The 26,588-nt window shown below is 40.3% G+C and overlaps 2 protein-coding genes and 1 long non-coding RNA gene across 5 annotated transcripts in view; 2 read left to right on the top strand and 1 right to left on the bottom strand.

The window, feature by feature from the left end:
- Nucleotides 1–14,242, bottom strand: part of grm5b (glutamate receptor, metabotropic 5b) — a 76,726-nt gene extending 62,484 nt beyond the window's left edge. Inside the window, exons 1-4 of one of the 3 annotated variants that reach the window (XM_044203533.1) lie at nucleotides 11,802–14,242; nucleotides 3,711–4,104; nucleotides 2,636–3,085; nucleotides 2,305–2,419 (exon numbers count right to left, since the gene is read on the bottom strand). In XM_044203533.1, coding sequence (XP_044059468.1) covers nucleotides 2,305–2,419; nucleotides 2,636–3,085; nucleotides 3,711–3,866 — 721 coding nt within the window. In that variant the 5' untranslated portion in view covers nucleotides 3,867–4,104; nucleotides 11,802–14,242. Of the gene's footprint in view, nucleotides 1–2,304; nucleotides 2,420–2,635; nucleotides 3,086–3,710; nucleotides 4,105–9,141; nucleotides 10,406–11,801 lie in introns of those variants that run through there. The other 2 variants (XM_044203531.1, XM_044203534.1) reach the window with 2 other exon arrangements.
- Nucleotides 1–18,976, top strand: part of LOC122879445 — a 32,098-nt gene extending 13,122 nt beyond the window's left edge. Inside the window, exons 2-3 of the long non-coding RNA XR_006378708.1 lie at nucleotides 15,982–16,106; nucleotides 18,750–18,976. This is a non-coding gene — a long non-coding RNA (uncharacterized LOC122879445). The remainder of the gene's footprint in view (nucleotides 1–15,981; nucleotides 16,107–18,749) is intronic.
- A 1,755-nt stretch (nucleotides 18,977–20,731) lies between these two features.
- On the top strand, nucleotides 20,732–26,190 carry tyr (tyrosinase). Its single transcript, XM_044203539.1, has 5 exons — nucleotides 20,732–22,002; nucleotides 22,530–22,746; nucleotides 23,541–23,688; nucleotides 24,105–24,286; nucleotides 24,367–26,190. Exons 1-5 carry the CDS (start codon nucleotides 21,175–21,177, stop codon nucleotides 24,612–24,614), a joined length of 1,623 nt encoding a protein of 540 aa, XP_044059474.1. The 5' UTR covers nucleotides 20,732–21,174; the 3' UTR covers nucleotides 24,615–26,190.
- Nucleotides 26,191–26,588: the final 398 nt, after the last annotated feature.

Below are 26,588 nucleotides of genomic sequence, written 5' to 3'. Positions count from 1 at the left end.
CAGTTTCTTGTGTATCAGTTTCCATCGTGTCTTGCCTCCAGATGCAAAATGTTAATGCTGAGAATTAATGAGTCTCTATAAACTTTCCCCCCCGATCTTTCTCTGAATCTGCAGCTCCTGATCGCTCTCTTATCTATCCCAAACACTCCACAGCCACACACACACACACACACACACCCCTTGTTCTCTGTTTTCTGGCAACATTATCATTGCTTTCCCCATTCTCTCTTCCTCCCTTGTCCCACACCCCGCATTTTTCCCTCATTTTTTCCTCAATAAACCCTTCATTTCCTTCCTTCCTCCCTTCCCCCTGGCCCCTGCCCTCTCTCTAAACCCCTTATCCTTGTCCTCTCCCTTCATTCTTCCAATGCCTTCCCTATCCCTTGCCTCGCTTCCTTATCTCTCTCTCTCTCGCTTTCCTATCCCTTCCTGATTCTTTCCATCTTCTCTCTGCCACCCTCCCTCTGTGGCTCTCAGTGTTAGAGAGTGATTGAATTTGAGAAGGCAGCGGCCGACCTTGAAGACCAGTTTCAAGGTCAAACCCGCCTGTTTGAGGAAATAGTTCTTAGACCAATACTATGGAGCTCGGTTTCATGAGGGCAAAAATAAATGTCACACTCAAGACAAATGTTATTTCTGACACCATATTGTTACAGATATGCAGGGTGATTTGTCTGTAACCCATCATTCATATAAACAAATGTAGACAGATTTGCAAATATGTCTTAACATCTGCAAAGAAACCACTTTGAATTTCCAAATAGGAGAATTAAAGTAAATGATAATATGATTTCACAAGGTTTAATTAACATCAATCAGTGTTGTTACTAGGGTTTAGTGTGTTATATTCCTAATTTCTCTCAGTTTGTTGTTAAATAAACATATACCATGAACAATTATTTTTGGCAAGAACCCCTTACATTTAGTTATTAAAGACTTGTGTACTGAGGTAGGCTGTAAAACCTCTGCAGTGAAGGTGGTGAGTAAAATGTTATCATGACCAATATATGTATATAGACCAAGGTTGACAAATACTGGAATTTCCCTTTAATTTTAGAATGATAACTGATGTAAATATTCTACACTTACATGACTTAAAAAAAAAGTAGAAATTGTAAAATTCTTCCACACAAATCATACTGATTAATCAATCATATTAATTAAAAGTAGTGCATATTAAAGTAGTAATTTATACGTTTTTTTTTTTTTTGCTACTTTACAAGTTCTAGGATCAAGAAAGGATCTAGAGTCCTTGGTGTGTGTGTGTGTGTGTGTGTGTGTGTGTGTGTGTGTGTGTGTGTTTATTGCTCTTCATCACACACTTTCAGGTTCAACAAGCCTTCTCTTAAAGTAAACCAACTGACTCAACTTACTACCAATTTAAGAGTGAGTGTGTCAATAAGTGAGTAGGTGAGTTTGTACAGTAAATCTCCATGCCTATATCATATATATACATATCATTTGAAAATTCAATCATCTTGAAATTATTTTCTGTCTATAGTACACAATCCTCCAGGTCTACAGGTGTTTCTCCCTTGTCAGTCTTCATTGAGGATTTAGGCATATAATCTGAGAAGATACTTTATACTTTGAGGTCAATGGCACCTGACACTCCATCTTCTTTTGAATGCTCTCTGGCACAATGCCTGTCTCCCCCGCTATCTCCAGATGCTTATTTCTGGCAGTGTGGCAACCACCTGTTCTTGTGACCCCATCCTCCAGCAATTACCTACTGATCTACACTGCTGTTTTTGGACAGTACTGCTTCATCAACTTCTTGGCTTCTAGCTAGCTTCAACCTGGCTACAGTAATTCAATTTTATCACATTTACCATAGTAAGCTGAAAACTCATCTCTTTAAAAAACACTTCTCCCTCCATCTCTCCAGCACTGTTGCTACGACCGATAGCGTCAGTTCCTCTCTCCCTTGTCTTCCTCTTTCTTCTCGTCCTTGCACTGAAGATACTCCTGTCTGGTTTGAAAGAATATTTTTCTGCTATTCCTCCTTGGCTCTATTTTTTTTTAAAGTTCCTTTTTATGAAGCATCACAAATTTCTTCACAATCGGACATTTGAGAGCAATCAAGGTCTTTCCACTTTGACTACTTTTCCATTAATTTTACATCACTCTGGATAAGATTCAGGTAAATAAATGTAATGAGGAGTCAAGAACGCAGTATAATGAGGCAGAGACAGAGACAGGAAGAAAGAACAAGAAAAACGAAAACACAAGACTGTGTGTGCATGTCTGAGCTTGGAAGAGGAGTCTAGAGAAGTCAGAGACAGAGTGTGTGGGTGGTTGTACCTTCAGTGTGTATAGCAGACACGTAGCTCCAGTTGTATCTCTTGACAATGTCCACCATCGCTCTTGCCTGCTGGGCATCTGAAGGCACCACCCGCATAAAGTACTTATAAAGGCTCTGAAACAATGGAAATAAAATCAATGAAAAGAAGAGTTATCCAGGAACATCTAGAACATTCAGTTAAGTAATGGATATTTCTACATGATTAAATTAAAGTTACATTAAAGTAGTAGTAATGCATTCTCTCTCTTATTGATTCCCTTTAATATTTATGAGCCTACATCTGTGCAACTTCAATAACACAGAAACTTGTCTACAGGTACAAAGTCTCACCTTATCGCTGAGGTCCATACTGGTGGCAGAGTAGGCAATCTGTGGTATGTTGAACAGCTGTAGAAGGTTCTGGACCTGGATGGCCACTGAGCTTGACCCCGGTCCAATTAAACCCACAATGGGTTTCTTCCCCCGCATTGGGGTGGCAGAGGGGTCTGCACACTTCATTGTCGCACCTCCACCTCCACCTCCTCCCCCTCCCCCTCCCCAGGAACCTCCTCCACCCCACTCCTCAGTCTCATCAGAGGAGACCAGCGAATCCCGTATGAACTCGATGCTCTGCTCCAGAGCCACAGATGAGTGCCAACAGGAGTCCCGGATCTCACAGCCCAGGCTGATGTTGGGAAGGATGTGCGGGTCAGCGTTGATGCGGTCCAGTGTGTACATCATGGCTTCCACCCTCTGGATGCCATACTGCTCTCGCACCGCGCCACACTTGCGCTCATGTACCTGCGCAGGGTGTACAGGGTGTAAGATTAAATCTAGTTGAATTGAACTGACATTTAGATAACAATGTTGTCTAAATGTTGTCATTACTGATGATTGCATTAATTATTCAGACACATTATCATTTTTTAGCTGCCCGGATGAACAGTAATACTCATAAGTGGTTCACTGTTGGACTAATATTGGTTATATATTCACATGGCTGCCATGTTAAATTAGTAATTTTTTCCTGTTTGCAATTATCGATAATGAGATGGAAAAAAAGCTTGAATGTCAGTGAAGGACTACAGGGTCCTTGGAGCTAATGGAGGTACCCATTCTACAAATTGAATGTGTTCTTTGGGTCTTGATAAGCAGAGCAGCAATATGACTCTCTGCACAATAGATCAGAAATTTGGCCAAAAATGATCTCCAGTAATTTTTCTGACCATCATTTTATAAATTAATCTTAAATTAGTCTTAACTTGAGTAACATTTTCAAAGTGATTCTTTCAAATCCAGGCAGCATTACATATGGATGTCAGTGCGAAAGGAATGAGAAAACGTACAGTCACAAAAACTGAATTCCTATAACTATGACACACAAACTATCATGCAGACACACACAGACACAAAATCACAAAATCACCTTGTCAGCAGGAGGCTGATGATGGACGGAGAACAACGCTCCAATGATGATGTCACCAGGTATGTGTGCTACAACTCGCCGTTCGTTGGACTGAGCAGAGTCAGCTTGATCAGACGTCACCCAAATGGAAAGAATTAGCAGCAGCCAAAGAATCATCTTGGTCCGTTAAGGTAACAAAGGAGAAGCAGATCTCAAATGTGTTGTGTAGAGCCGTCACAGGAACCTACTTGTCCAAGAAACACTTTTCCTGGCCATGGCAAGAGCTTGTAGCACAGAGGAGTTTTTGAAAATGGAAGATTTCAATTTATTCCTTTCTTCTGACTGGTCTTTTTTTCCTTCGGATTTCAAGATGGGACCATCACTGCAACAGCTGAGACAGGTGCAGCAGTGCAACCTGGGAAATTCAAAAGAAAATGTGGGCTAAGTCTCATTGGCTGAAATAACTTCAGGTTCCCCCAATTATAAGGTAGAGTTGGTCTCCACAGTAACAGGTGACAGACAGACATGTTTACATGAACCTGTGAGCAGAAAAGACTGTTAGAATTTGAACATCTTGGTTGGTGCTGGATTTCACAAGAATGCATATCACACAGGCTTGTCTGTATTTTAATAGTTTGATCTATTTACTTCTATATAATCACAGTCTGTAGACACAATCTCCTATCTTTATTTAAGCTTGACAGACCTTCAACATCACATTCTTTACACATATGCATTTATAATCTTTGATTAAATACGATTCTACGTTTTCATCAGCTCCCAGTTTGATATGGGCACTCCCCGTGGTCAAATGTATGTATTAAGATAAGCTTAGTTTATTATTTCTTACACTGCATGGCAAAATGGGGAAATACAGTAACAACTATGATGTGGGATGCTAATGTCTATTCATAAAACCTCAGAGGAACAGACATGTTGGCAGATCACCTCACCAATTTTTTGTTAAACACAAGTTTGGGTAAATCAGACCTTCAGTCAAGTTTAAGATTAAATTCAAACACATTTACATAAATTGGGTCCACAGACTTTCCACTACAACCCATATCCACCTTGTCTTTTTAGCTACTACTAGTAAGTAGGGAAAGCTGTATAAATGAATGCCTAAGCCCATATCTTTAACTCTCACAGCAAATGTCAATCTCAGCCTACTTGATGTCTAATTGAAATCGGGATGCACACTGTGTACATGAAATCAAATCAACATAATGACCAGTGCATTGGCCATTATAGTGAGCAACATAATGAGCAGTTACTGTTCTTAATGAAGCTTAATGTGATAACTAGAGTACTGGCTCTACACCAATACTCTTGAAAAACGTATGGAGGCTTTACAAACACTGGCCCAGCTTTACAGCCTTGCTCCAAATCACTTAGACTGAGCAGTTACCATAGTCACCATTGTGTCAACATAATATCAATAACACAACTGCAACATCGTATCACACCTCACAGCTGCTGTGAGGAATCGTTGTTTGAAATTGGTTGTCTGAAGTTTTATATAGCACTCACTTGTAAAACTATGACACCAACAAGGTCACATAAAACCACTAGCAGTCCCATTTTTCTCTTTAATTCCTTTTTGTTTTGGTCCTTGAAGATTAACTCCACTGTTGAAAAGCCATCATGAGTACCAAAAAAAAAAAAAAAAAAATCCATCAGCACACCGTATGTCATTCCCCAAGTGTCTGCCCCTCGACTCTAACCAAATCAAACTTGGTATGTTATACGCTTTTCTCCAGCTGCTGTAATGGCATTACTTTAATCCTGGCTTTTGGGTGTTCTCTCCAAATTGGGCCCCCTTGCATTGTTCACATTACAGTTTAAATTTTCACGACTGAAACAAAGACTACTATACAACCTTTGGCAAATACTGTGCATTCAAGGGTATTTTGTATTCCTTTTGTCCTAGGAAAGAAGGTAGACTATTGCACGTGCCTTATAAATTATAGAATGCATCCATTTAATGAAGTGTAAACGGAGGTTAGACAACAGTGAACAAATCACCTTTGCAAAATGTGGGCAAATCAACCACTAAGTGGATGATTCAAACGGACATACAGGACACATCTAGCTACAAGAAATACACCAAGCATACAGTGGTTAACAGTTAGCCAAATAGGGAGGACATCAGTTTCCTCCCTCGAGTAAACTTTCAAGTAGCTATCCCTCTGCATTAATGGGCAAGTCTTATAATTTGCTTAACCTCAGAGCTACACAAATACTTTACTTTACTGCAATGGAGCAATTTAATTGACCATAAACAGCAGGGGAGCTGGGACAGTTTAGACAGCAGAGGATGGCATCCACTGCTTATGCGAAACAGGATCAAGGTTGTGACAGGGATGTTGGTGGTGTGTGAAGGAGTGTAGTGAAATATAGAAATAGAGGATGAGAGGGACACGGAGGAAAGGAAGGAAACAGAGCACGTTAGATGAAAAGACGGAAGGAGGGAAGACGGAGAGAGAAGAAAGAGGAAAATGTAGGGGAAGAAAGAGAAAGTGTATGGAGAAAGAGAAAGACAGATAGAGACAGATAATGAGATAAGAAAGGAAACAGAAGAAGGAGAAAGTGATGAAAAGAGGCATCAAGGGACCAAGAGTCTCACTGAACGTAATTAACATCACAGTGTCAGGATGGCAACAGGGCTAACTGCTGCTCCAATAATGACCAAATCAAGCAAACCTCAGCGCTTGCTCACACACACACACACACACACACTCTATCAATGGCGCAATTGTGTCTCTGTCTCCCATTCTCTCTACTAACATCTACTGGCACATTAATGTAACAAGTTACAAATATCATTTTCAAACTCTCGTCACTTAAAATGTATCTGCTAACTATATTCATACACACATTCCCACTCACCAAAAATAATTTCACCACACATTTCTCTCTCCCCCCCAAGTCAAGCCACTGTTTCATTAGCAATCCTCCAGTATGTCTCTCTGACACACTCAGTCACATTCATGCTGTGTCTCTCTGTCACGCTCCCCCTCTGTGTCTCTCTCTTGTTGCGTAGGCCTAACTGTAGCAGAAAGGAAAAGAAAATCAAATCCCCATTCCCTAAACAAACATCTCACACACGCCATTAGGCATTTATATCTCTAGTTGTAGCCAAACTACACACAAGGGCATTATAAAACCTTCCAAGTCAACTTTTACACAACAGACATCAACACACAACATAGGCAGAGACAAACAAACAAACAAACAAACATTCTCCCTCCCTCTCTGTCTTGCTTTAATTCAATGAGTTTCATTAGTGCTGACACACTGTTTAATGTGTTGAGAAAGCATTTAATTTACTGTGCATTAAAAAGGGATAATAACAATTACAATTTATTTAAAAGAATCCCTGGTACGCAAACACATTTATTTTCTCTATCTTGGTCTGTATGACGCAGACATTTGTGTTTGCAATTAATGATGGGGAAAGGGAGCAGCGTCTGGAGTTTTCAAAATAGATTGTAGCTGGTCTTTTCATAATCTGAGCAGCTTGACTGACTGTAAAAAAACTGTGCTGACTGCATATTTTGACTGGTTAAATGAGGGGGGGAAAGTAATCTAAGACACAAATACATCAGGACACACACTGACTGCAATTAATCACAACACACATGTTAAAACACAGAGACATAAACATGCTAATGGAAAATGCAGGCACCTTGTATGCCCTACACTAATAGATGTGCATTCACCCACATAATGAAGAGGATCTTTCTTCTCTCAGTGCTATGCTACCAGCAGACATTGTAAGGACAAATGGAGTACCAGCATAAGAGTTTTGACATGTATAATAGGCTACACACATCTTTACATAATAGGGTATGTCCGTGTCTTTATGTGAATATAAGACATACCACCTTCCGGTTACAGTAGAAAACTCAGGGGCATGAATGTTCAACAGAAACACAGAGCAAATAGGCACCATCAACCAATACCATATCACAGTGTTTCTCAAATTATTTGCTGGCAACTAAAATGGGTCATGCTGTTTTTTCTGTTGTGTACACAATTTAAGGAAGCAGCAATATTTCGGGAAGCTTCAGTTATTCAGAGAAGGCTTTTGCTGAGTGGGCATGTGACAATGTGTCTCCATGTGCCTCTTGTTCCCGAGTGGACAGAGGTACTATTTTTTGCACCTGAGCCCCAGGAAACAACATGTTTCACAGCAAGGTTTTTTTCCCCATCATCACTAATTGCTGCCTTGTTTCTAGAATTATCTAAGTGCCACTAAAAGCTGTTCCTTGTTCTCAGACGACGGACATCGCTAAGGCTAGGAGAACACTCACAACATTCAGATTTGTACTTCCATAGTAAGTGACATCTCTTGTGTTACAACTTCCCTGACTGCTACAGCCAATCTAGTTAAACAAGTCTCAATAGATAAATAAATAAGGTAGGCTATACTGAATGACCTTATCTGACAATAAAGGGCATGAAGATGTCAAACACCATCAGAATTTATCTGAACCCAGTTCACTACAGTGACAAAGCCAATACCTACATCAGATCAGACATCCAACAAGTATGTCACTGTAAACGTGCTGTTGAGTACTGTTGACCATAGGCTCCCTCCCTATGGGGTCTCAGTAATGCATGCAATGTCGTCTGGGAGTGCTAACACAATAACGACTTTACCTGCTGCAGCGGCACATCAGACAAGGTGTGACAGAGCTGCGCCTGCATAACTCCCGCAAACAAGCTCTGACCTTAAATCACTTCCTTCTGCAATGTTTCAACAGGGACTTGCAGCCTACAATCGTCGGTTTTCAGCGACCTCATTGTACTTTGTTTTTTTTTCTACTGTGGTTTCGTTGATGTTCCTATATTGTCCCTATAAAGGAATTTATTGATTCGTGAAATGTTGTATACCCTTAATTAATCACTGACATACACATACCGCGTCTGGTCAAACTGCCTATCTCCAAGGAGAAATAATATCCAGAGACAACAACAATGAATGGCGCAGCACTGCAACCGTCAACCGCAATGGGAGATCAGAGTCCATCATTTGCACCAAATCAAGCACACACGCACACGATTTTATTACAAGCGAATGGTGCAAAGCATGACAGAGACACCGTCTGAAATGAACATGGCTACAGCATGCACCGATGTAAACCGGGTTTCTGATCCCTCTCTGTCTTATTGACATGACTGTATCTCCTACACATCAGTGCAACTGGCTGCTCTCTTTAACTAGGTTACACCGTTACAGGATAACCTTATAATATAATTCAAGGATAACTAGTCCAGATGTAACTGCAAGGAAGTCCCTTTAGGAATAATGCAAGAACAGTAACGTTAGGTAAAAAAACAAAGTGCGACAAAATCACTCTGAGGAGAATATAGAGTTGGGTAGACGGGATAATGAACATATTTCACTAAGGGTACATTTCTGCAAAATGTTAACAGTAAGCCTTACCTTATAGGAATCTATATGTCTCTCTGGCGACGCCGGTACGGTCCCGCTTGATAATTAGGTTGCAAGTTTCGATCACAGAGAAAAGATACTGCCGATCATGTGTAGTCCAATGTCAAACACACCGGAGCTGCCTCTGATTGCTGTGCAGCTTCCGAGCTCCCTCCGTTTTCTAGTCACGCACACCTGAGCCTCTCTCCAAACACCTCTCTCCTTCATCCCACCCCTTTTCCTCTCCTCTGCTCCTCCTCTCCTCTCCCCGCTTTCCCTCTACTCATCTCTTTTTCCACACACCCCCATCCCATCCCACCCCAGCTCTGCTCTGTTAGTTTTGCCCTCTTCTAGTTCTCCTCTCATCCATCCTCTCCAACTCTACATCTTTATAAATGTATCCTCCAATCCTCCACCCGTCGCCCCTAATTTGCCCACTCTTCAATTTTACTCAAACACCAACCTTTTAATTTTACATCCACTCCTCTTTTCTCTTCCCTTGTATTTGGCTGTTGAGTTAACGTTACGCTCTAGAAAATGTGCCTATGGGCCGTCCAAATTGTTTTTTGTTTTGTTTTTAACATTTCTTTCACCTCATCTATCTTGCCTTATTCTCCTGTCCTTCATCGTACGTCCTCCTACCTGATGTGGTGAGAAGTGAGGACAAACTAGAAAATCTTGCTCGAAAGAATAGACAAGCTAGCAGCTGGTCTGCAGACTAATTAACAGAGAACAGGTCTCTGACAACAGCGCTGTCGTGTGTCTTAACGTTACGTTAGCTAGGCTAATAGTCTTGCCCTTAGCTTAGTCTATTTCTTAGCTTAACATAATGAACCATGGAGCGACAAAGTTTATCTGTAAACTTATTAATGTTAACTGTTTTTAATTTAAACAATAAGCCAAATGTGTTAAGCTAATCCATTTAGGCATACTCATGATATGCATATTTGGCAACTAAATTCATCGCAGACGTTAGCCTAGCTGAGCGGCGGCTCAACTACGTTGTTGCTAAGCGACGCACAGCGCTAAAGTGCGGAACAGGTATTGTGCCGAAGTCTGTTTCCCCATCGATTGGTGGTTCCCCTTCTCCGAACTCAACTTTTATCCCCCCCAAACCGCAACAAGTCGTCTTCTGCGATGCTTAACCTCAATCCAATCTTACCTTTACGACAACTAGCATCTCTACGACCCTTAATAACACCGAGAAGGGCAGTTAGTTACGCTAACACTTCTACGTAACTCCTGTACAGGGTTAGAGCGTGATTCAGCCAATCATAGCTGAAGGTAGATTTCTTGTCACTTTATCTCCTGTTCTCTCTAATTTAAATGTATGTGATTTATTGGCATGACCATAATTACGTTAAGTATTGCCAAACCGTATCGTGCAAAGGTCACAATGTAAGAATAGTGTATTAAATCTCGCCAGCAGAGGGAACAGGCAGATAGAGACATACAGAGAAACACCGCGAAAACTGTGCAGTGTGACTAGTGTCTGTCTCTGTCTGCTTGTCTCTGTCTCTTTACACGTTTTTTCCCCCATTTCCTTCGTGTCCACCCCTCTCGGCTGTCTCTAGTTCTCTGTTGGTCCCTCTGCCTTTGATCCTGCACTCACAAACGCCTATAATTTCACTTTTAAATACTGATAGATCAGAAACATCCACGCAAAGCATATACATTGCAAATATACTGCATGAGTAGTTCTGTGGCATGAAGGTGGACTGCCTGTAGCTTATCTCTCTCCCTTGTACATCAGAGGTGAGGTTGGGAAAACGATGCAGTGGAGGAGATCGATAACATTTGAAGTTTCATAACGGTCACAGGAGTAAAGAGCCATTAACCTATACAGCTTCGCCCTGCGTCCAATTTAAAGACCCACAGACATCAAATCATTAAAGATTAAAAAAAATCAATACAAATCTAATGGAAACATCCTGCATCCCTGCAAACGTGTCCAGCCATATAACACTGAAACTGACTGCCACTGTAAGCAACGATGGGCTATTTTAGGTTTTGCACGAAAATAGACTTGTTTGTGTATTTGTAATTGCATGGCAACTTTTACTTTAATTTAAGTTTTATAAATATTTTATTTGACTTTAATCAAAAATGAAAAATAAAAAAGTTGTTGCATTTTATTAAATTATTTTATCAAAGACGCCTGTCAAGATATACAGTACAATGCAATATAAAAATTACATGCTATTATAGGCATGTGATGGAAACATCTCTTTCCCATTCTTGCGCTTTGGACATTTGTTTGGAAATGTGACTCACTGTATGACAGCAAATGGGCTAAACCGTATTTCCTTGCAAACAAACGACTTTAGTGATACATTACCATGCCACTAACGCTACATAAATCTTGCAGTAGAAGGAATTATAGGACATCAAGGACATCATATGTGCTGTAGCCTACCACAGTGTCCCACTGGAATATTATCGAAGTGACTGTTTGTAATGGGTTTACTTCTACATAGGCCTATAATACGTAAAGGGGGTTATCTGAGGAATCGTCCCCCTGTTGTAGTCAGTTTGAGGTGCATTCCCATACATGAACTTGGCTGGTTTAGGAAAAATAAATGCATGAGAAATTGTCTTTACCCAGTCATGCCACTACATCTATTCCCCTCCCTGAATGGAAAACAAGAGAAGTTAAGAGTCATATAGCCTACCTTTGCTTGCAGGACAGGTGAATGCTCCTGGAGAAACACAGCATCCCTCAGCGTCCATCAGAGCATCATGCTGGCGGTGGGTAATCTACTTTTTCACTATGGCAACAAATAAACCCCCTGTCCTCTCTCTCCGCCGCGCCACGCGCTCCAATGAGGAGGCTCTGTTCGCATCACAGGTCATCCACCTCTCTCTCTCTCTCTCTCTCTCTCTCTCTCGATATCACACCTACCTCCAAGATACCATCTGGAGATAGATACTGGTAGAAAGGAAGAATGAGAGCTAGAGGGAGAGGGGGTTATGGGATGGAAGGGGGTTTTAGAGCTTGGCTATGACAAGGCTTGGATTCATTTGCCAGCCAAATGCATTTGGGATTAGTGGACCATTAAAAGAGCATAGGCACACACACACACACACACACACACAACTGCACACATTCACACACTTTCTTTCTCACACACATGCAGCTTTAGCTGATACAGTGATAGCCTTACTAACCCCGAGCTCTCCCTCTCTGTTTCACTTTGCTGAGCTAGTTTTGACACAGACAAATGGGCCAAAATTACCAGTGCACATGCATACATAAACAGACTTTCTCTCACATACACACACACACACAATGTCACAAATGTGTGTGTGTGTGGAAATAATGTGTGTTGAGGTAGTAAACCTTTATCCCACTTTTTAGGTTTCCAAAACTAATTAGAGTAAAAATCCCCCAAACTGAATTACTAACCAGGCAAAACAGCCAACTGCCACAGGGTCCCAGATCTGCAGGGGCCCCAAAGATCCTAGGTTGACCTTGTGGCAATTAGCTGTTGGTGATTTGGTTAACTGATCAAGGGCCTTGAGGCAACTATTGCATTTTGAGGTCTTGTAAAGGGACAATGTGTCAAAATAATCTAGTTTTAATACCTTTGATATCCCAGTTGATATTATTCTTGCCTGTTGTATATTCTTAAATAAATGAGCATTTAATCAACTTTTAATCAAACTAAGTTGAACAACATGAGGGACTCAACAGGGGCCCACAGATCATTTTTTGCCCCAGGACCCACTAGTAGGTTAATCCGGTCCTGAAAATGCCAAAAGCAAAAAGACTACTTGCAGCATATGTATGACCAGGTATATTTTAGTTATGAGGAAAACCAAGCTGGTTTGGGATATGTTGACATTATGCTGTCAGTAGAGTAACCATGTGTGATGATGTCCCATGAATGAAGGACTTGCCCAAAATCAAGAGCTGGATTTTATGAAGGGCACAGTCCAAAAAGGTGGGTGCTTCAGGGGACATGATGGCCAGACTGTACCTGCCCTTCCTCTTCACACTGTGTAACCTCACAGAGACGAAACCTAATGATGCATTCCAGCAGCTGTCTTGAGATCATGAAGACACATATTCAATCAAACAGCCAACAAAGTGGTACATATCAGCTAAATCAGGAAAGTTACATGGCAATTCCATAACACAGTACCTGAGCTTAGAGCATGAGTTGTAATGTTTCTGTTTCCCACATAATGGAAAACTGGTATGCAATGTACCCACCTTGTGAAATGATCTCAGCCCTCAGCGTATAAATAGATCCTTGCACACACAATGTTAAGGATTTCCTTGATCACTCACACAGACATCAACAATGCATAGAGACTCCGACACATGCAAAGTTGTCGTTTAAGAAATGCTAGAATGATCTGGGGTCACATTTCTATTAAAATCAACAAGCAGCCAATGGATCAGATCATTTTTTCTCATTTGATGCCAGTCCAACCCTCTCTCACACACACAAACAAACACACAAATTCAACTCATTAGTCACTAAGAAGGACATTTGAAGATTGATTAATGCAAATTTGGATCAATAAGTGAATGAATATTGAAACGTGATAGAGCAGAATTGGACTTGAAAGGCATGATGGATGAAAATCATCCAGTTACCACACTGTATGCGTGTAATCTGACAGTGTGAGGGCTACAGTGGAGCGCATCACATAGCAACAGGTCCCCTGGTTGGAAGAAAATAAGATTACAGTGACAAAGCAAGGACACGGTCACCATATAAAGCATACCTGCACTCTGTGTGTGTGTTTGTGTATAACTGGTGTGTAACTATGTAAAAGTGTGCAGCACACATATATAAACATCTATAGGGCAAAATTCTCTTTTTAACACACTCCTCCGCAAATCACAAGCACAACAGAGTCAGTGTCACAGTCGGCAAATCAATTATTCAATGGCATTTCAAAATAACAGTGGATACCCATGGTTGCCATAGACACATAGCTGATTTCCAGGGTTGTCACTTGACTGTGATATTCTCACTCTAAGTAGGACAAATTGAAAAAAAAACTACTACTGCATAATGCCAACAGAGATACGAGAACATCAGTTATGAAACATTCACTTTCATGTTATGTGATTTCTGCTTCATTGTACAAGTGAAGATTGGGGCTTTAATGTCACTTATTTGTTTTAAATGAACTAAACAGCAAGATATTGTGACATGTGGTAAACATTCACCTTGTGGTATTTAATTCCTAGTAAGCCTAATCATCTTGATTGTTTTGCTCATGTCATCATGAGGTATTTACACTTACTAAATATTTTCAGGATTTACATTTACAGGATTTACATTTACACAAGGACTGTACAGTATGTGCAAAATCTTCACCAACTGGGTGAAATAATGTCACTAACTAGCATAAAAACAACAATTTTGATCTGGTTCATTTCAACATTATGCAACTCGACTCTGCACTCTCAAAAATGTTGAAACTAGATGAAATCTGTAATCAAGAGAAAAAGCCTTACCTCATTGGCAGATTTATACATAATTATAAAATATATAGCCAGAAAAAAATGACATGAATGTCCGTTAAAGGAGAAGCCCACTGGAACAGATGTGGGTTTAGAATGTAATATAACATAACACTGTGTTTATTTATCGCATTTTAAGCAGAGAAATGCAAATTCAGTGTACTTTAAAAAGAGAGTATGTCCTCAGATCCTCCAGCAGGGTTTTCCAGAGTCTGGGTGCATGCAAACTAAAAGCAGCCTCGGTGTTGATGTTAACTGTCAGCACAGGTTGACAAGCTGCCATATTGTCTCTGTGTACCAGGACGCCCTGATAACAGGGACAACGCACAAACTGGGGATGCTGCAGCTGTATGTGAATTTCACACTGCAGAAATGAAATAACAAATTTCTCAAAGTCCCAGAGAAAAGGGAGACACTCTTAAAATATCTATTTATCTTAGGGCTGCAACTAATTATTGTTTTACATTATAAATTAAGCTGGTTATTTTTCATAATTAATCGATTAATTGCTTGGTCTATAGAATATCAGCAAATAGCAAAAAATGCCTATCACAATATCTCCAGAGCCAGATGTCTTAAAGTGTCTTGTTTTGTCTGATCAGCAGTTGAAAACAAAGATACTCCATTTACTGTCATAGAAAACTAAGAAAACCAGACAATATTCATATTTGAGAAGCTGGAACCAGTTAAAATTAGCCATTTTTCTCCGGTGAGCCAACTGTTAACCTGTAAAAAGATTACAAAACCAGTTAGGTACAGCTCCACCTGTTTTCAAGATTGGACTGAAAAGCAATGTTCTAATTTTCAAGCAGATTTTCAGATTTTCTAGCTAAGAGACAAATTATCTCCTTGGGCAACAAGGTGCAAATTATGTCTCTCCCCTGTAGTAGAAATCAGGGAGATTTATCTTTCATCTGTGCAGGGTGGAGGAGTGGATTTTAATATGAATCTGAAATGTTAAGAACAAGTCAAATAACCATTAGAAACACCACCAGCTGGAAAGATCATCAGTAGTCTGCCTCCTCTCCTGTCTCATTACAACTGATGAGGAGGAAACTCTAACTGCGTGCAATAACCATGCTGTGATAGGCAGTCGCCCTGTGGTGTGCTTCTGTCTCAGGCAATAAACGGGTTATGCTGCCCTCTTGTGTCTGCTTTTGACGAAAAATGAAGAGATTTATGAAAAAGTCTCAATGAAGCATCTTTGCGAGGTTTTTTTTTTTTTACTTGATGTCACGTGCTTGTTGAGCTATTCAGGAGTTAGGCTACTCGGGTGAACTGCTGTAACTTCAGAGCTTTACAGAAGGTGAAATTCTCAGTAAGTTCAAAGAAAAAGCGCTTTCTCTCTCTCTGTCTGTCTCTCTCAGGGGAGCCCTGCGGACAGGTTCATCCTGTGATGGTCATTCCTGTGCGCTCCACTGAGTTCCTGCAGAGGGGTAAACTGCATACCGTGCCTGGCTACGGCAGCATGTGACCGGCTTGTGATCCCGAGGTTTGTGCAGATTACTTTCTGCCCTGAGCCCAACTGTACCAGTCTGCAGAACCTGAGGAGGAGCATATGGGGGGTCTCTCTCTTTCTCTGTACATTCTTGTACGCTGTAGGCCTACCATGTGGTACACATGATGAGGACACTGTCAAAGACTTACTGTAGTCCGTTATTTTGTAATATGTAATAAAATGTTTCTTAAAGCATTTTGGAACATTTGTTATAAATTTGTTGCTTTCATTTTATAGGCTGTATTATTAATTGTAATAAACTGTATTTATTTCACAAAACAACATGTACTGTAACTACAGTAAGTACAGTTACTCAAGTTCTATACTAAAGTACAATTTTAGAGTACCTGTACTTTACTTTAATATTTCCATTTTATACTACTTTATGCATCTGCTTCACTACATTTCATTTCAGAGAGAATTATTGTACTTTTCATTCCACTACATGTATTTGAAAGTTATTATGAGTTATTAAGTTAAGAAAGTTATTAAGACAGTTATTATTTACAGATAGTGCATACAAAACGTGATCAGTTTATAAAATATGCTGCATTTCTTTAGACTTAACTACCAACAGTTTATAAAGTAGTTATTAGTAGCTTCGCCTCCACCAGTTGCAACATGAAAATATTGCTTACAGAGTAATGTATTAGAGATGATAATCCAATAATATAATATATAATAATGTCACACAGACTTAATTTTTGAACTTTAAATACATTTTATTGTCAATGTACTTAAATTTAAGACTTGAACATTTTTACTTGTAACACAGTATTTTTATATTGTGGTATTGCTGCTTTTACTTTGAAGTACTCTTTCGACCACTGATAATCCCCATATCTTAACCATAAAGCAATAAACTGCATTGACATAGTTGACTTTGCATGATACCTTGGCTTGACTTGAATATGAACTGTGTGATCATCTACTTTGCGTTTGTGTGTGTTTACATACACAGATGCGCAAAGGAAATAAAAGCCTGTATACTGTGTACATTGGCAGTGGCACATGAAGAAGCAGAACAACTGTTGTAACTTTTTATCAAAGAGAATTAAACTTTTGCACTGTAAATGTTATGTAATGTTGACAAATACCAAATCATTGTTGGTTTAGCTTTTCCTGTTCAATTACTGTAAAAGCTGCCTGCAACATAAACTGCTTCTCAACTCAATTTCCAATCCTTTATAAATACATTTTACCTGAAAAAGCCAATGATGGAATAAAAGATTGATTGATTGTTTATTCCCAAAGTGGTCTAGATACTGTAAATCTAAGTGTTATTTATCTATATGGCTCTGCTTAGACTGATATTACCCCTTTGCAGATGTTTTCTGGAGCTGGAGCGTTATTCACAGACAGCTCTAGTGCCATAAAATAACTTTTATTGTGAACTATTGAAAAATGAGTACTATCTTTCATGCTGCAGTTATGCCTGTCACATGTAAGAATGTGTTAACTGTTTAGCCACCACATCCTGTCACACACAATTTTTTCTCATAATCTAGGGACTGTTACTTTATGTTTTGTGCAGTGTTTTTCAAAATGCAGTGTGTCCCAGAATTGTCAGATTAATGTCCTGGACAATCATCAACACTGTGGTGTGCTTTTTATAGACCTACCTAAAGAATTTGATTCTGTTGATCATATAATATTTCACTGGAAAAACTATCCTTGTTGGGACTAGACAAACAGTTCATTAAATGATTTTATGACTAACTGATAGAATTCAGGCAATAGTCTCCTGTGGTTCCAAATCATGTGCTCTTAAGTTTAGTGTAGGTGTCCCACAAGTATCTGTTCTTGGTCCTCTTTTATACACCATATACAGAAACTGTCATGACACAGCTGTACCATTCCTAGTGTTTCGGTCTGTCTGTCCCCTGTTGGTTCTCCTCCTGTGTGTATGTGTGTGTCGTGTGGCGAGGTGCTATATGCAGGTAGAGAAGTATGTGGACCCAAAAGCAGATGACGAGGAAGCGGAAGTAGCTGGATGACTACCGTGTTTATTGTTGGGTGGAATGCAGGCAAGAACAGGCAGAGGTGAGCAGACAGGTAATGAGCAGACAAAAGCCAAAATTCCAAAATCCAAACAAGGTTCACCGGAGAACAAAGAATCCAAGATAAACTCAGTCAAGGGCTTGGCAAGGAACAACACCATGTGTACAACAATGATCCAACACAGAACAAAGAAAAGACCCAGACTAAATACCCTAGGGGAGGTGAGACAACGAGACACAGGTGCAAACAATCAAGGGAGGGCCAACAATCAAAACTGGAGGGAAAATACAGACAGGAAGTAAAAACACAAGACACACAAGGGAAGAAGAATACTACCAAAATAAAACAGGAAGTGATAACACCAAAACCACAACAGTGTGTGTGTATGCTGCAGTGTGCGGCCTCTGAGGAACTGCCAATCAGCAGCTGACACACCTGAAACCCATCTACTGCTGCTCACCTGTTTTCCATCCACAATCACACCTGACAGTATATCTACCCGGCTCTTCTCACCAGTCTTCGCCAGATTGTCTGTTTACCTCAGTGGTATAATGCCTCTGCTCTTGTCTACCTTTCTGAGATATTACCTGTATGTTATCAGAATGCCTGATTAACCCTTTGATTCCCTGTGCCCAGGTTCGCTCGTGTCACCTGCCTCCAAGTTGCCCACTGGCTTTCCAGGAGGACTTCACCACAGCTCTCACCTGCCTTGCCTCTAACCGCTGTTCCTGCCTCAGCCTGCCTGCTCTCCTCAGCCTTGTGTCGGCCTGCTGTCTGCCTCCAGTTTACTGGCTTCCAGCAATACCGCCACACTCCTGGTTCCTCATTGTGTTTCCTATAAATAAATGGAACCTACTACTACACTTCCACTGTCCTAATCTTGCTTTTGGGTCCAGCCCCGGTATACCATAACAGAAACGACATTATCTCTGCAGCTTAAAATTGAAATGTACATTATTTTGCTGATGATACTATTTTATATGCCACAGGCTTATCTGGTCATTGCAAATCTAAAGTCTGCTTTTGCTACATTTCAGTTCTCTTTTATCAAACATAAGCTTGTTTTTGGACAAAACAAAATATATGCTATTCTCAAGGTCACTTAAGAGTATCCAGCCTACTGTCCCTTTTATATTCTTCAGGGTTCTCAAAATGAAATTGAGTGTTATAAATACTTTGGTATTTGGCTGCATACTAGACTCCCTTTGAAGACCCATGTGGAACCCCTCTCAAGCAAACTGAAGGTCAAAATTGTATTTTTGTAAAGAAACAAACATTCTCTTTTTGCTAGTCAAAAGACCAATGTACAATCTACAATTATGTCTGCTCTTGATTATGCTGATATTGTGTATATGCATGCCTCTCTCTCCTCCTTAAAGCCTCTTGACTCTGTGTATTACAGTGCACTGCACTTTATCACAGGTGATAAATTCCTCACTTACCATTGCATCGTATATAAGATGGTCCTCCTTAATATGATAGAAGGGAGTGAATGTTATTTATCTATAAGGCTCTACTATAACAACTGCCTCATTACCTCTGGTCTCACATAAATACAGTACTTACAATGTCAGATCACAGGATTTTTTAATATTAGCTGTACAACATGTTCAAACTGAGCTTGGAAGAACTGGTTTCACATACTATGCTCCTCACAAATGGAATAAGCTACAAGAAAAATCTCTCATTTCACTTGACTTTTAAAAGACTAAACTCAAGTATTTGCAATTTCACTTGTAATTGCTTTTCATTTTAATGTAACTTGTGTGTGTGTGATTTTTTTGTGTGTCTGTCCATACTTAGACTGTATATGTTTATTCTTGTACACAGGTCTTGAAAGAAAGATCATGATCTCAATGAGACTACCTGTTTAAATAAATGGTGAAATAAAATGAAAGAAACTGACTCTTCATGATGTGAAGTGAGTCAAAAGTTTAGAAGATTACTTTAGAGTTTAGTGCTGGTTTGTGTTTGTACAAAACATTAGTATTCCAACTCACTAATGGCCAACAATGGGGACTGGTCACAATCAAGCTGCATGTTTCACATGTCCTCACATGGCTGAATCCAAATGGAAATATGGTTTTTGTCTTTATCAAAAAATGTATTAAAAGTTTTGCACTTAATCATGGCTTAAGTTAGCAGACAGACAGTAATTCAATATGTTTAACATGTTGCCCAGGCTAATATTTAATAGAGTTGACCCACTGAATACACTGATCAGCACTCTTCAACCAGTGGAGAAACTAACCGAGAGTTCTGGCCGTAGTGAAAATTTTCTCATGATTTTCATTAATATACTGCAGTCAAAAAAGCAGCAAAAAGCAGTCTCCCCCATGGGTTAGTGTAAATTCAGGCTTAAGTCCCCACTGGAATATAAGAACATGAAGCACACACACTTACTCAAGCATGTGCACTCACACGCCATCACATGCTTAGGATAATATTCCTGATTCCTCTTTCTTTTTGTCATAAGACCTCTGCTCAGCTTTACCTCAGGCAGAAATGTGTGTGTGTGTGTGTGTGTGTGTGTGTGTGTGTGTGTGTGTGTGTGTGTGTGGCTTTGTGTGGCTGTGTGTATGCCTTACTGAGTGCTTGAGATCACAATGAGATCACACACTCTGGGGGATGGCCCCTACAACAGCTCAATGAGTAGGGAGAGACCATTAGACTGTTCGCTGGGTGTTAGAGAGAGGTTGAAGGAGGTTTGGTAGAGGGTTAGATGGTAGCATAGAGGGATAGCAAGTTTCAAGAACCTGCAAACTGCAATTTTTAAAAAAAAGTTAGTAATTGGTTGCATGTATAAATACAGGTACCTGTAGAGTGTGTAGCTTTTCATTTACTCCGCAGAAGCCATCTCTAGATCAAATTTGGTTGAATGTGCAATCTTGTATTTCTCTGCATGTAGCCTGCAAACTAGAAGTAACTTTTCGCCATTGAATCTACTCCTCTGTGCTGCTTTCGCTGAGTCTAACCTTGGCATCAAGTTCAGTTTTGTCCATCTTTTCAGCAGGAGTTTACATTCCCACTGTGGTTAAGACTGGAGTTGTTCTGACTCATCATGAGGAGCCTGTATGTATCGGTAGCTCTGCTGCAGCTCATTGGGATTTGCTTATGCCAATTCCCTCGCCCATGTGCCAACTCAGAGGGACTACGGACCAAAGAGTGTTGCCCGGTGTGGGATGGTGACGGCTCAGCCTGCGGTGCCCTGTCAGGCCGTGGTTTTTGCACTGAGGTGGAGGTCTCAGATGAGCCCCATGGGCCCCAGTACCCACACAGAGGGATTGATGACAGAGAGCGCTGGCCTTTAGCTTTCTTCAACCGGACGTGTCGTTGTGCTGGAAACTATGGAGGTTTTAACTGTGGTGAATGCAGGTTTGGTTACTGGGGTTCAAACTGTGCTGAATACAGGGAATCAGTGCGCAGGAATATCCTGACCATGTCAGCTGCGGAGCAACAGAAGTTTATCTCTTATCTGAACCTGGCCAAGAACACCATCAGCAGTGATTACATGATCTCCACAGCAACAAGAGCAGAGATGGGTGAAAATGGTGAGAACCCCATGTTCTCTGACATCAACACCTACGACCTGTTTGTCTGGATGCACTACTATGTGTCCCGGGACGCCTTCTTAGGAGGGCCAGGGAACGTATGGAGGGACATCGACTTTGCCCATGAATCTGCAGCATTTCTGCCATGGCACCGAGTCTACCTGCTTCACTGGGAAAATGAGATAAGGAAGCTGACGGGAGATTTCAACTTCACTATCCCATACTGGGACTGGAGGGATGCCCAGTCCTGTGAGGTGTGCACCGATGCACTGATGGGCGGACGCAGCTCCTTCAATCCTAACCTCATCAGCCCTGCTTCAGTCTTCTCCTCATGGAAGGTAAGAAAATTGCATTGTCTCTTCCTGAGAGAGAAGAGTGTGTGCATCTGTGTGTGAAAGCGTGCATGTTTGAGTACGTGTAGAAGTATGAGCAAATCTTTCTTATCTATTATTAAGAGACTGAAAATTCCTTTCCCCGACAGACAAACAAAGGCTTGTTTTATTTCCATTTCACTCTGCAGATCTGTTGTTCAAAATCTGGTTTAGCCTCTTAATCCAAAGAAATGAGAGATTTGGTTGGAAACACACAATTATTTAAGAATTCATCCTCAAGTGATCCAGCCAAGTGAAAATCCTACTTCAGAGGATTTGTATCCCCAGCCCAGAAAATTTATCTAAGACAACAACTTTATTCTGAGTTATTCAGTGAGATCCATCAGAAATGTCGTAGTTTGTATCTTGTACTTTAGTGTCTTGTACACACTAAATGTGTGTGTGTGTGTGTGTGTGTGTGTGTGTGTGTGTGTGTGTGTGTGTGTGTGTGTGTGTGTGTGTGTGTGTGTGTGTGTGTGTGTGCATGTGTGTAGGTGATCTGCACCCAGCCAGAGGAGTACAACAGCCGAGAGGCATTGTGTAACGCTACCGGGGAGGGTCCACTGTTGCGTAACCCTGGCAACCATGATCCAAACCGCGTGCCACGACTCCCCACAACAGCTGATGTGGATTCCATTGTGGGCCTCCCCGAGTATGAGACGGGAGCCATGGACCGATTCTCCAACATGAGCTTTAGAAACACTATAGAGGGTAGGAGTGGGAGATAAACACAGACACACACACACAGTTGTATTACTGTACTTCCATGTTTAACCAATGAATCTGAACCTAATCCATGGTCTAATCTGTCTAATCTAGTGAGGGTAGAAATACAATTACATGTGTGTGTCTGTGTGCATACATTCAAAGAGAAGCAAGCACACATACAGACATGGACACTTATAATGTAAATATATTAATAGTGAGACTCAAACACAAGCAGGAAGAAAATTATGCACCCACAAAGATAAATCATCCTACTAAATCATGACAGTTTTAATCTTTCATGTTCGACTGAGTAATTCAATTTTCTTGGTTTATAAACAACAGTTTTATTTTAGCAGTATCTAGCTGCTTGAGCCTAATATTTTTTTATAGTGTCTAACTCATAGTAACCTTGAAGCATCTTAATCTTAAATGCCTTGCTTGTCAGTGTGCTAGACATCATCCATCTTAGTTATGTCAAAAGTGTCTCAAAGATGTGAGAACGAGGACTTGAAACACTAGAAGTGAGTACATCCAACCTATTCAACTCTGTAAAAAACGTCACATGTAGTTAACAGAAAGCATCTTTTGACATTTCTGCAACAAAATTAAAGGTCTTTAGTTGAAAAGTTTGGCTTCTCTACACTTATCATCTATTCCCTCCCCAATTCACAAATATGTCTCAGTTCCTCCTTCGTATTTCTCTCCACACCCTCTACTCATCTCCCACCCCTTCATGTCAACTTCTATCTCTCATTTTTCTCTCATGTGCATGTTTTCGCTTTTCTATCCTCCTGCAGGTTTTGCCAATCCAGAGACAGGTATGGCAGTGCTAGGCCAGAGCACCATGCACAACGCCTTGCATGTCTTCATGAACGGCTCCATGTCCTCAGTGCAGGGTTCAGCCAACGACCCCATATTCCTGCTGCACCATGCTTTCATTGACAGGTGTTATGATACACACAAACATGTCTATTAATGACACACAGGAAAAGAGCATTAGGGTTATAAAATGCTGACAATTATTTATTCATCTGGTCGGTTATTTCTATTTGCTGCAGAAAAATAAGCACAGTGTTTTTAGCTCTTTAAAAATGTACAATTCAAAACTTGTCTGTTGCATGTTTGTGTTTCTCTAATGGTGATGATGGTGAAGATTTCCACCTTTCTGATTAAATATTTTTCCCTTTTCTTCCTATATTTCTTTGTCTACCTCCTTGGTACTACCCCTGTATGATTTCTCCATTCCTTTTCTATCTTTAACATATCCATCTTTATCCATCCTTGTCCTCCTCCCTCTACCACCTCTCCCTCTTTTTCCTTCACTCCCATTTATCTCTCTGTTCCTTCCTTCTCTTCTCCAGCATCTTTGAGCGCTGGCTCAGGACCCACCAGCCTCTTCGGACCAGCTACCCACGTGCCAATGCCCCCATTGGCCACAATGATGGTTACTACATGGTGCCCTTCCTGCCTCTCTATAGAAACGGAGACTACTTCCTGTCCAACAAGGCTCTAGGATTTGAGTATGCCTACCTGTTGGACCCTGGTCAGTATGGAACAACAAACATGTCCAGTAAATGAGTGTTTCTACGACCTTTATGTTAAACTGTCACACCTCCACTACAGGCCAGAGGTTTGTTCAGGAGTTCCTGACGCCCTACCTCCAGCAGGCCCAGCAGATCTGGCAGTGGCTCCTGGGAGCCGGGATCCTTGGGGCGCTGATCGCTGCAATCATTGCTGCGCTGCTTGTTGTTGCAAGAAGGAAGTGGAAGCGTAACCAGAGGAGGAAGAGGGCGTCGAGCTACGGAGAGAGACAGCCACTACTGCAAAGCAGCTCAGAGGAAGGTTCATCTTCATATCAGACTACTCTGTAACACACACAGATGCTGTACATACAGCTGTATATGAATGTACAAATATTAGGGACACCTAGTATTTTCACGAAGCAAATGAATGGGATGAATCCTGGTACAAGACCTCATTTGTTAGTGTTTTCTTACAATAAATCTATTTAAAGTTTAAAATTTAGATATTTACTGCTGAGACTTTTGCACCCCAATACAATGGAGGTGACGTGAAGTTAATTTGTGTTGGCCATATCATTGAAAAATGTCTGCAACATGTCTTTGCCGAAACACTGTCACAGGTTTCACAGGTTAAAAAAGAGTTTTAAAAAAACATTTGATTTTTGCAGAATTTCAAGCGTTTTCCAATATTTTTTAAGTTTTGGAAGCAACAAAAAACAAAATTTGTATTGGGGTGTGTATTTGGGTAGTGACTGAAGACACAGTGGTAGATATCTCAGCAAATAAAACTTAACCGATTTGCATGGCTACTTATCACTAGCAGTACGTGGGATTTAGGTGAACTGACACTTTGAGGTTTGAGACAATTTAAAAGGAGATTATGGACAAGGAGCAGGAACCCAACATCAGGTAGACGTCCCTAATATTTTATACATTCAGTATCTTTGTGTGACACAAAAACTGACAGACTTTCAGAGCCATTAAGTGTTCATTATTACAATGCAACACGTGTCTGTTCAAATGAAAATGTAAAGATTTATACACTACACAGAGTATTTTCTTGTGGGTATTTGAACTGTGACTCGTGTCAGGTGAAAGCGCTCACCTTGGAGTACATTTACTGTCAATTTACACAAGCTACTCAGCAGTCAATGACAGCAACTGTGTTTGGATCAGCAAAAAATGTGATGTGATGTGGATATTCCTTCCTTGGCAACTTTTAATTGATTTTCCTCACTGACCTGAAACACAGATGCATATTACATAATTTATTCTTTCATTGTATGGTACTCTATTTGACTGTGATTCTGTTTACAAGACATATACTGTATGTAAATACTGTATGTTTACTAAAGTATGCAGAGTTAAATAAAATGCAACTGAATTGACTTTAGCTCAAGGAAAGGTTAGAAGAAAAGGAAGTATTTAAGATCATTCAAATTCAGGCCAGGTCTGCTGTTCTGCAGTTGTCGTGAATCCTCAGGTTGTAAAAGTCACATTATTTACCCCCTCATACTGAATAAATCAGTGTCAGAACAAAATTAAAGTACTTGCTCCTAAATTACCTTTCTCTTCATTAGTAAACATGCATTAATTCAGAATTTCTAGAATAACTGAGAACCAAGAGTATATGTACTCCTTTGTTGTGAATTTGTATACGTCAAAATGGTCAAGTACAACCATTCACAGATTTCCCTCATTTTAAACAGGTTACATACTGCATAAGTGTCTTTGAGTGTGAAACTTTACTCTGTTTTAAATCACTGACCAAATCTCCAACTTGTGTGTAAGCTCTGGTGCTAAAAGACCACCGTGTGCTATAATGCCTGTGATCTTTGACAAGCAAAGAAAATGTAGATGGTATCATGATAAAGATGAATCATGAGTTTGTATATGGTGCATTAAAATCACACGATTTTGATGATTTTTTCCCCTATCTGTTGGTTATGCAGGAATTCTGACTAAATGCATTTCCCCCTAGACAATTGCACCTTTTAAACTAACCAGGAAATAATGCATTTTACATGTACAGTAGCAGACATTTGAATCAATTGTTTGTTAGCCACAGTCTGCACTGTCTGGCTTTATAATAGGTTTGTGCTGTAAGTTTATATATTGAGTAGCAACAGTTAAATTCATGACAGCTTCACATGTAGCTGTTTTTGGATGTTAATCATCAAGTTCATAATTTATGGCTAATTTGAATTATAACCAACTTTTCTCTTTCGCTCAGCTTCACAAGTTTAGAGATACCTTAGTTAGCAGATTAGAGTAGTAGAGTAGGTCTAGTTAGTGCCAGTCAATGTTGTTTGTCAAAATAAC

This window comes from Siniperca chuatsi, linkage group LG7 (assembly GCF_020085105.1).
Source record: "Siniperca chuatsi isolate FFG_IHB_CAS linkage group LG7, ASM2008510v1, whole genome shotgun sequence".
NCBI lineage: Eukaryota > Metazoa > Chordata > Actinopteri > Centrarchiformes > Sinipercidae > Siniperca > Siniperca chuatsi.
This window is presented reverse-complemented; position numbering and strand designations above follow the sequence as displayed.

What these genes read in the sequence shown, in the direction of transcription:
- tyr (XM_044203539.1), top strand. Translation starts at nt 21,175, where the DNA reads ATGAGGAGCCTGTATGTATCGGTAGCTCTGCTGCAGCTCATTGGGATT. An exon ending in CACCATGCTTTCATTGACAG is followed by an intron (nt 23,689 to 24,104) that starts GTGTTATGATAC and finishes TCTCTTCTCCAG; the next exon opens with CATCTTTGAGCGCTGGCTCA. An exon ending in TGCCTACCTGTTGGACCCTG is followed by an intron (nt 24,287 to 24,366) that starts GTCAGTATGGAA and finishes CCTCCACTACAG; the next exon opens with GCCAGAGGTTTGTTCAGGAG.